Source organism: Carassius gibelio, chromosome A6 (assembly GCF_023724105.1).
Source record: "Carassius gibelio isolate Cgi1373 ecotype wild population from Czech Republic chromosome A6, carGib1.2-hapl.c, whole genome shotgun sequence".
NCBI classification, from domain to species: Eukaryota; Metazoa; Chordata; class Actinopteri; order Cypriniformes; family Cyprinidae; genus Carassius; species Carassius gibelio.
In genome coordinates, this window is record NC_068376.1 from 17,169,220 (window position 1) to 17,179,416 (window position 10,197).

Consider the following 10,197-nt stretch of genomic DNA (forward strand, 5'->3'; position numbering starts at 1 on the left):
GAACATGCAGTATTATGCTTTGAACACAAAATGTGTGTATTTGTGTGGTGTGGGTGTGCATCAGGTTTTGTTTATGTGTGTGTGTGTGTGTGTGTGTGTGTTTTCCTGGTCCATGTACTAGGGGATTTGTACATGAGTGACTCTCATCATCCCCTTTTTCCCCAGAGATAAACGAGTGTTTGTCTGATCCATGTATGAATGGGGGAACTTGTCGTGATAGGATAGCCTCCTACCTGTGTGAATGTGAAGATGGTTTTAGCGGACAGCGATGTCAAACAGGTAACACACTGCATGTCTCTTGCTTATTCTTAATTCTTTATCTTCCTTCATATTGACATTTCTATGTATTTTAGGTTTTGATATTGTTCAAACCTGGCTTAAGTTCAGATTTCTTTGAATGTTTTGACAGACATTGATGAATGCCTTTCTGAGCCATGTAAGCACGGAGGTACGTGTGAGGATCAGCCTGGCTCTTACTTCTGTCACTGCCAGCAGGGCTATGCCGGACAGGACTGTGAGATAGGTAACATCATCAGGAATATGTTCACTACTTTTAGGGTTGCAAAGGGGTGGAAGATATCCGGTGAACTTCCGAAAACCTTCCAAAAATTCTGTAAAGTTTGACATTTTCTGAACTTGCAACCCTGACTACATTGACTTGTGTTTTGATGTCTTACAGACTAGAATCACAGTGGACTTAAATAGGCTTTTTTCCCCACTGATCAACAGAATAACACGCTTTCAAAATGTGATCAACATGATCTTAAAAAAATATAAAAATGTCAGAAATGTGAAAAGATTTAATAATTGCTCTTTTAATATATGACTAAATCACTGAGGCAGCTGGTAAAATCAGTTTTAAAAAATCAAACAAATCCCAGTTAAACTATTGGTGACACTGTAAAACATCAAAATGGTTTTTGTTGAGCCTTGATTCCAGCTTGTATCTGCAACTGTTTTTGTCATTCTGCATGATCTGCTTTCCCCTTTATTCTGACTTATAGTACATCAGATTCAATACACAAAACACTTCACACTTACTCTATCACCTACAAACAGCCCTCCTGTCAGAATGAAGGATTTTCCATCTTCTGATACAGATGTGTGTTTGTTCTGCAGAACAGGATGGATGCGAGCCAAACCCTTGCTTGAATGGAGGTGTATGCCGAGGCTACAGGAGGAACCATCTGTGTGTGTGTAAAGAAGGTTATGTTGGAGACCACTGCCAGACATGTATGTTAACACATTATTAACTATTATTCCTGAAAAAGTGCACAATACATCACAAATAAACAAGAAGTATTACAAACTATTACAAACCTGCTGCCTTCTGCTATGTTAAACTGATCTGAATGAATCAAAATCCTCACAAGCTCAAAATAGTTTTCTTGATGTGAATAAAATTATAATTGTCAGTGAAATCCGTGTACCCTTCCTCCACTTTCTGGAAGTCTGAGGTATTATATATTAGTTATGTACCTGTCAGATATGTAAGGTCTCATCTGGTCCTGTGTTGCCGTCTAGTGGAGAACCCGTGTGTCCTGCAGCCGTGTGGAAACCGAGGCGTCTGTAGGAGTGATAGAAGGGGGAACTACAGCTGCGCCTGCTGGGTGGGCCACACAGGGAGAGACTGTGAGAGAGGTCAGCTCCTGATCTTCCATTATTCAAAATCAACTCATATCCATTCATATCCAAGAAACTAGCTATTAAGATAGAATGGAATTCAGAGTTTGGGTGTTTTTACTAGCAAAGCAATTTGTTAAATTGCTTCCAGGGAAGTTATTAATTATTCAGAGACATGGGAAGTTTGTTACTAGTTAAAAAGGTAACATTTTAGAATAATGGTCCATTAGTTAATGTTAATTAACTACTTTAGTTAACATGATCTAAGCAAGAACATTCCTTCTACAGCATTTATTAATCTTAGTTGTTAATGTATTGTGCATTGTTTGTTAATGTTAATTCATAAATTAACTAACATTAACTAATGGACCATTATTCTAAAGTGTTATAGACTAAAAATATATGCATTCTTTGATCTGTATTTAGTATGTATGTATTGTATTCATAACAAATGAATTTTCCTTTCATAGTTTAGAGCTGTCGTTTATTATCCTTTTAATTCCAAGGGTTAATTCCCCATTGTCCAAGAATATTTGAAGAGCCCCCATGTAGGCTAACAGGTTTCCAAATATTAAATTAAGTAACTAAAATGATTATAATTAAAAATGTTAATAATATAAATGTATTAAATTTCATAATTACAAAAGTTTTAATAGCTGAATATTCTTCAGGGATCCCTATTATTTAACCAGTGAATTTACATTTATTTATTTTACTCACAATTTCTATTAATTTTTTTTTTCTGTGCATACCTAGAAACATTTAAATTATTTAACAAAATATTAAAACACCATGGGCATTTTATCTAGAAATCACTTTTAAAATTAAGCTACCTCATACTACAGCCCACTAGTTAAGAATCACTGGAGGGTAACTGAATTATTTATAGCAAATACTTTCACTGTCCTCAGACCTGTTGCCTCCATCTGGTCTGCATGTGTTGCGGGTAGAAGAAAATGAAGTCGAGCTACGCTGGGATCAGTCCGATGCCACTCAGAATTTAATCAGCGGCTTTGCTGTTGCCTTTGCTCCTGTTGGTCATGGACCGAGGAAGACAGATTTCCTGGAAAAGCAGCATTCTACCTACGTACTACAGGGCCTGAACCCCGGACAGCTTTACAACATCTCCACCTTCTCCGTCAAACGCAACACCAACAGCAATGACATAAGCCAGCCAGCTTTCGCTCTCATCCGCACAAGTGAGAGCTCCCAATTTTTCTTCTGTACCTACAGTGGTGATTATGTCATATCCTGATTGCTTATCACAATGTGACAGCAGGATTGCAATATATGTTTATTTATTTAAAAACCATTTTTTTACATGTTTATTTTATTTAGGTCCTTATTATTTTTCTCAGTTAATAATAGTGCTTAACTAACATGTACATGTAGAGTATGTAGAGTATTAACTCGCATACTCTTCTCCTGTTGTGTCTCAGGGCCACGGAAGGTGGAACAGCTGGAGGTAGTGAATGTGTCATCCTCTCAGGTTTGGCTGCGGTGGCTGGTGCATGTTGGCCACCATGCTGGGGTCAGTCAGGTTCGGGTGTCCCTGGTGCCTGCAGATGGTAGTGGACCTCGCACAGCTGTGCTCAATAGCAGCGTCACAGAGTACACCTTTAGGTCAGTCATGACACAGAACAAGGTCAGCACATACACGCGGTAAAAGAAAACACGAGTCTGCATAGTGCATAGTGATTCTTTAAACATTTGCATAATGTCAATCTCCATCTTGTAGTAAGAACACGTTTTAGCCACTAGAAAAATGCTTGCCTGTATTTTTCGGGGCAGAATAATAGTAAAGAAACTCAAAATAATTTAAATATACTCTTTAAAAAGTGTTCACGACGTGTGAGTACATGATGACAGGATTTTTGATTGAAATTAACAAGACAAAAATGTAATAAGCTTGGTAATTAACTATTTACCACAGAACGGAACAAAAAATAAACTATAATCAGTTCCACTCTTATGATAACCTGCATAGTTGTGTTTTCTTTAAAAAAAATTGTATTATTATTTAATTAATTGAAATGATTAATAAATAAATAAATTACAGTTAGTTTTATTCCTTTTTTGGTTCTAATTGTTTCTGCAGTGATAACTTTTTAATTGCGCTAGAGCAGCACGTCAGTTTTGGCTGCAGTTTTTCTATTTTGTAAATGCATGTGAGAGCTCTTATTGTGAATGATTCATTCATGTACGTGTTTAATTTTTAAAGTTTAAAGATTTAAAGTATAATAATATTATTAGGAAAATTATTAACATTTAGTAACACATAATATTTCAATGTGAAATGGTGACAATGTTCTTTTCATAAGCTTAGCTTTAATGAAATATTTTGCCCCAAAATGAATATTCTTATGATCTAGCCTGTGACAACCTATGACAAACAAGATAAATATATATATTTTTTTTATTCTTCTCTTTAAGGTATATAATACAAGTTGTTTTAACCAAAACCAGTTGTAAAGTTTTCTTTTAGCCAAAACACAACCAAAAATAAAGTTTCAATAATTAAATACGTGTAAATGAACTCTTCAGGGTGTGATGTTCTCAGGTGATACCTTAGTCAGGTTAGACACCATATTGAATTTAGCATGGATCATAAACAAGGCTAAAAGGAATAGACAGTCTTTTGCAATTGCACTTCAATCCCTCACAGCCTCATTTTCGATCCTGTCAAAATTAAAGTTCTGTTGAACCAATCAGAGTAAATTTCTTTTGCAACAATGTGCCTCTTGATATTTCAGGTGAAGTAATTTTACATAGGCTATTACTACTCTAACATCATTTTTGGTCATGGTGAAGTGTGTACACCCTGCTGACATGTTTACCTGTTGTAGTGTGTTCACGTCACCTTTTAATGATTTCAGCCTTCCCAATTAAATTCTGAATTTGAATTTTTCACGTTTCTCATTTCTGAAAATGTGGTGCATCACTACCATACACTGTATAAAACACTACATACAATTATACATTTTGATAAAACATTCTGAGATCACCTAATGGTTTAAATTATGAAAAAGAAAAACACATATTTTACTGATTAGTTGTGTATAACCCACAGCACATTGCTCCCAGGTCAGATGTACACAGTAGATGTAGTCACACAGAGTGGTCAGCGCCCTGAAGACTTACCATCAACTAGCAAATCTGCTGGGCCACTCCACTTCTGGACCAGTGAGTATCTCTTCAGCTCTGTGTCACAAACACATGCGCCTCTGAAGCAACACCACATTACATTGTTTTCTCCATCAGGGCCGCTTCCACCTCAGAACCTTTCCCTCTCTCACATCACCCCCACCTCTGCTCGGGTCACGTGGGACCATCATCCTCGGAGTCTTCCAGATGGTTTTGTGGTCAATATTACTCGAGGCCTGAGCACCCGTAGCCGCTACCTACCTGATGGAAGTTTAGGGACTTATACACTACGAGATCTCATTCCAGGCCAACATTACCGACTTGCCCTCACTGCTTTACGCAAAATGGACAAGGACAACATTCAGAGCATCCCTCAGCACCTTGCCTTCACCACACGTGAGTCGCGGAGATTTAAGATGACTGCTTGTCTGCAGATTGCAAAGATGTCTTTGTCATTGTGACCCATCTGTGTATCGTGTATTGCACAGAACCAGTTCCAAAGGGCCAAAGCAGAGGTGACAGACTTAAGGGAGGACAGGACTACCAGATAGGACAGACCTTGACACACGTTCAAGACGGAGGCACAGATGACCACACAGAACTCCTCGAAGAGTCCCAAAGGTATAACACTGTATAAATGCAACAATGCAATTATAGACGCTATGCTGGGAAGCCATGCATAGAATTATGAGTTCTGTGTTTGTTTTCTCTTTCAGATATACAGAGCTTATTGACAGAAGAGGGAGAATCACAGCTAAATTTACCAACCTTCCTCATAAAACCATCAGACACCACACAAGTCAGTAATTAATTCATGTATAATGGTAATGTATGTTGTTATGTTGTGTAAAATTTTTATAAATTATAATAATTATTATAATAAATTATAAATAATAAATATTATAATCAAGTTATGTTGTTTTAAATTATTTTAGATGAACAAATATGTAAAATAAATGAATGTGTTTTATTAAAAAAAAAGAAAAGAAAAAAAACATTTAAAGTGGGAAACTTGAGAAAAAATATTTTACATAATATTTCCTAGGGTTGTCAAAGTTAACTTTTTAACTGAGGATGATAAACACAATCATTTTAGGACATTTGCCACATTTGATATTATAAATATTATTATTATTAATTCTCTTAAAGTCAGAAATCAGTAAGATTAATTGTGATTATTGTATTAGTTTTAATGTTACTAAATGTGTGTATACTGTGTACACTGTTAACATTACAAAATAATTATTTTTCAGAAAATATTTTAATAATTTGATGTGGTTTTAGTAGCTTACAATGTACTTCAAAATAAAAGTCAGTTAAAGGGATACTCCACCTCAAAACGGGTTTGGAATGACATGTGGGTAAGTGATTTATGACAAAATTTTAATTTTGGTGGTGGAGTAACCATTTATTTAATTTTGGAAAAAAAGAAAAAGAAAAAAGAAACAGCTTAGAGCAATATTATAATGTATTACCAGTATTATGCTTAATATTTTTTTTTTTTATATAAAGCATAAATGGGTCACTATATATGAGAATACTGTATATAACTGCTTTGATATTTTATGAAGGGGTCCCTTGCATAAACAATTTTTTAAATCCCAGTTTTTATTTAACTTGATTGTTAATGTCTGCCACTGTCTCTTTTAAACAGAGCCTGACCCTCCAATCACATTAGAAAGGATGGAAGAAACCACCAATAAGATAAGTCTAGCTCTGGAAATTCCTGAAGAAGTGACAACGGGTAAATCTGGTAGGTGATCTTTCAATAAAACACCATAAAGATTTTTATGAGACAAGTGAAAATTGTTGATTAGCTTTAGACAGAGAGTTTGTGGTTCTTAAAACAGGAGAATGGTTTAACAGTTGGAGGTATTCAAACTAATTCAAATGTAATTGGTCCCAGCTGAGAGAAAGACTTTGGCAAAATACCACAGCATGTATTCTGAATAGTCTTCAGCATGACAGTCACTATAAACAAACCACATCTATCACCAGTCTGTTATGGTTTAAGCCCCCCAAAACGTCACTTATGGCTGTTTCAAAATTCATATTTATGCGCATGTGATTGTGTATTTAAAAGAGCAGCTAAATAAACCCAGACATGAAAAAGCTGCAAGCTCGCCAATGTTTAAACTAAGCATTGTGTTTATGTGTTTTTATCCAAAAACATTTCATTAAATTTCAGAGTCATCCCAAGACTGCAGAACTCAGCCCTGCCAGAATGGAGGAACATGTGCGCAGATCAACGAGTCGTTCAGCTGCAACTGTGCCGCTGGTTTCAAGGGCAGACGGTGTGAGCTATGTTAGTATAATCATGTCTGTTCATACACAAGCATGCAAACACACACCAGTGAATCACTAATAAATGCCAAAATGAAGAATTTAGCTTGAGTTTATGTATTATTATTTTCGTTTATTATTTATTTATTATCCCACAACCTAGACACCAGAATCTGTATTTCACCAAAATAATTTAAAAAGCATCAGTCTGAAAAAAAATAAATAATAATAATAAAATAAAATAGTCTTTAATTTCACTATAATTTCACAAAATGAAAAATATTATATCTTTAGTAGCTTTCCCTGTAATAAGATCTTTAGTCAAATCTACCTTTTGTGTTTTTTCTCCTTTTTTTTCCTACCCTGTTGTATGCAGATTGTCAGCGAGTACCTCACCCATGTACTCGCCTTTACTCCGAAACAAAGAGTGTGCCTGTATGGGAGGATGGTGTCTGCCATTATTTGTAAGTGTCTGCTGTCTGGATACATCTATTGTCCTGTTATAGGTCCTGTCTAATCCAATAGTTGTATCTCTTTTTTGCTGAGTACATGCTTTAACCCTCAGGTACAAAAGGACTTATAAAGTTCAGCAGGATGTTTGTTTTCGAGAGATCTGTGAGCCTTTGCTGTCTAAGAAAGTACTGCTCAAGACTCCAAGTACGTATAATGTATAAAACATTATACACAGTTTTTCCATGTTCCACTGTACTTAAGGAGATGTAAACATGTGGTGGAAAGTGACTTTGTTAATATGCACAATTTAAATCATGGCACGGATGGGAGTATTAATGCTGAGTATATGAATCAAACAACCTTTTTTCCCCTCTCTCTCTAATCAGACAGAAGAACTCAAAAACAACAACAATAACGGTGAGTATATTTTATATCTCATAGAAATGGAGAAAAACATATTGCCACATACTGAATGTGTTTGATTTTATTTCTGTTTTAGGAGGCTTAATCAATGACAGCTTTGGGGAGTAATTACTTCTCTTAGTCTTAGTTTAAATGAGGATGCATTACCATTGTTGACCCTTTTTTTGCATCACTGGTCACCTTTTATTGGCTACATTGTCCTATGGATGTATATTTGTTCATTTACAGCTCCAGATCTGTAGATGAGCTTGACCATAATGATTTAGGAGTTATCTGCATCAAATAGCATACCTCAAATGTAAATATTATGTGATATTGACATCTAGTGGCCATCAAGTCCCTCAGGGAATTTTTTTTTATTTTTTTTTTTATTTTTTTTAATAATTTTTCATGTTGAGTTTTCAAAGCCTTCAAAGTATTTTCATTCAACCATTCATTCAAATCTAGTTCTCTCTTACAGCAAGATCACACAAATTACTGGAAAGGAAATGGCATACCATTGTTTCTGTTTATTTAACAGAAATCTGTCTGCTAGCTACTATGTAAATAGTGTTTATAGTCTGTTTTTGTAGTTGAATATTTTAATAATAAAAATGTTAAAACTTCATGGTCTCTTCATTTTTACAGAAAAAAATACATAAAGCTTCGTTGGTAGGGGGTAATATGAAACATGTTAAGAAATATGTTAGTAATTTTAAATGATAAACCTTGTTTTGGGGCATTCTTATTCAGAAATCTACAGAAAACAGATTTGCGTTTTATGGAAAAATAACCGATGAGGCTATGCTAGACCGTGAATTACCACAAGGTGTCGCAACTTTGTAAAATAAATAAAATGCTAAGAATCTTCTTTTTATCAGACAAAATTTCTTGGGACTGTCTGGCTTTGTCATGGCCAAAAGTTTTGTCAGTGACATATATTTTGTGATCAAATGCATTTTAAATAATTGCTAAAAGCTTCATTGGCCAAAAAATTAACTTTTCACAAAAAAATAAATAAATAAATAAATAAATAAAAGCTAACATTAATTACCTACTCATTTCAGCAGCACATGTGAAAGTGTGAATGAGAACTGTCAGGTGAGATCACTATCATATAATTAGATTGTAAGAGCAGACTGATTGCTGTGAAAGGAGGGACGAAAAAGAAGTGCTTCCAATCATTGTGTTCTTGTTAGCAATGGTTACCTCCAAAGAAGGTAATGTGTAGCTGTCATTGCATTGCATCAAAATGGCCTCACATGCAAGGAATTGCTACAAGACTATTGCACCTGAAAGAACCATTTACCAGATCATCAAGAACTTCAAGGAGAGAGGTTCGACTGCAGTGAAGAAGTCTTCAGGATGTCCCAGCAAGCACCAGGACAGTCTCCTCCTGAGGAGTCAGCTACAGAATCATGTCACCAGCAGTACAGAGCTTGCTCAGGAAGAGCAGCCGGTTGGTGTGAGAGCATCTGCAAGCACAGTGAGGCCAAGACTTTTGGACAATGCCCTGGTGTCAAGAAGGACAGCCACTTTTCTCCAAGAAAAACTTCAAGAATAGACTGAAATTCTACAGGATTAACAAGGATTGGACATTATTTTCTCTGAAGCTCCCTTCTGACTGTTTGGGACATCTGGAAAATCGTTTGTTCTGAGAAGCAAAGGTGAACACTACCATGATTCCTGTGACATTGCAACAGTAAAGTATCCTGAGACCATCCATGTGTGGGGTTGTTTTTCAACCAATGGAGTGGACTCTCTCTCATATTTTTAGCCAAAAACACTGCAATGAATAAAGAAAGGTATCAAAATGACCTGCAAGAGTGATGACTTCCACCGATCCATGAGCAATTTGGTGATCTGTGAATTTTCCAGCATGATGGAGCACCATGTCACAAAGCAAGAGAGATAAAGTGGATCAAATATCATTTCACTGAAATTTTGGATCCGTGGCCAGGCAGCTTCACAGATCTCAATCCCATAGAGAACCTGTGGTCAGTGCTTAAAAGGCAAGTGGAAGAGCAGAAGACCACAAATCGTGATCAACTCTGAGAACTAATAAGGCCAAGAATGGATCTCCATCAGTCAGGATTTGGCCCAGAAGTTAATGTCCAGTATGGCAGAGCGAATTGCAGAAGTTATGAAGAACAAGGGTCAACATTTAAATACTGACTCTTGTATATTATTTATTTTTGTGCCTATAAAAGCCTTTAAAACTTCAGTATACCATAGAAACGTGGAAAAGTAATCACACAATTTGTCACTAAACTTTTGGGCATGGTTGTAGTC

At 35.8% G+C, this 10,197-nt stretch overlaps 1 protein-coding gene across 1 annotated transcript in view; it reads left to right on the forward strand.

The window, feature by feature from the left end:
- LOC128015554 (sushi, nidogen and EGF-like domain-containing protein 1) overlaps positions 1-8,531 on the forward strand; it is a 28,547-nt gene extending 20,016 nt beyond the window's left edge. The window contains exons 17-32 of the mRNA XM_052599454.1: positions 166-279; positions 410-523; positions 1,120-1,233; positions 1,525-1,641; positions 2,535-2,822; positions 3,063-3,246; positions 4,694-4,806; positions 4,885-5,163; positions 5,256-5,388; positions 5,484-5,566; positions 6,422-6,520; positions 6,956-7,072; positions 7,427-7,514; positions 7,616-7,707; positions 7,890-7,920; positions 8,003-8,531. Coding sequence (XP_052455414.1) covers positions 166-279; positions 410-523; positions 1,120-1,233; positions 1,525-1,641; positions 2,535-2,822; positions 3,063-3,246; positions 4,694-4,806; positions 4,885-5,163; positions 5,256-5,388; positions 5,484-5,566; positions 6,422-6,520; positions 6,956-7,072; positions 7,427-7,514; positions 7,616-7,707; positions 7,890-7,918 — 1,964 coding nt within the window. The 3' untranslated portion in view covers positions 7,919-7,920; positions 8,003-8,531. The remainder of the gene's footprint in view (positions 1-165; positions 280-409; positions 524-1,119; positions 1,234-1,524; positions 1,642-2,534; positions 2,823-3,062; positions 3,247-4,693; positions 4,807-4,884; positions 5,164-5,255; positions 5,389-5,483; positions 5,567-6,421; positions 6,521-6,955; positions 7,073-7,426; positions 7,515-7,615; positions 7,708-7,889; positions 7,921-8,002) is intronic.
- Positions 8,532-10,197: the final 1,666 nt, after the last annotated feature.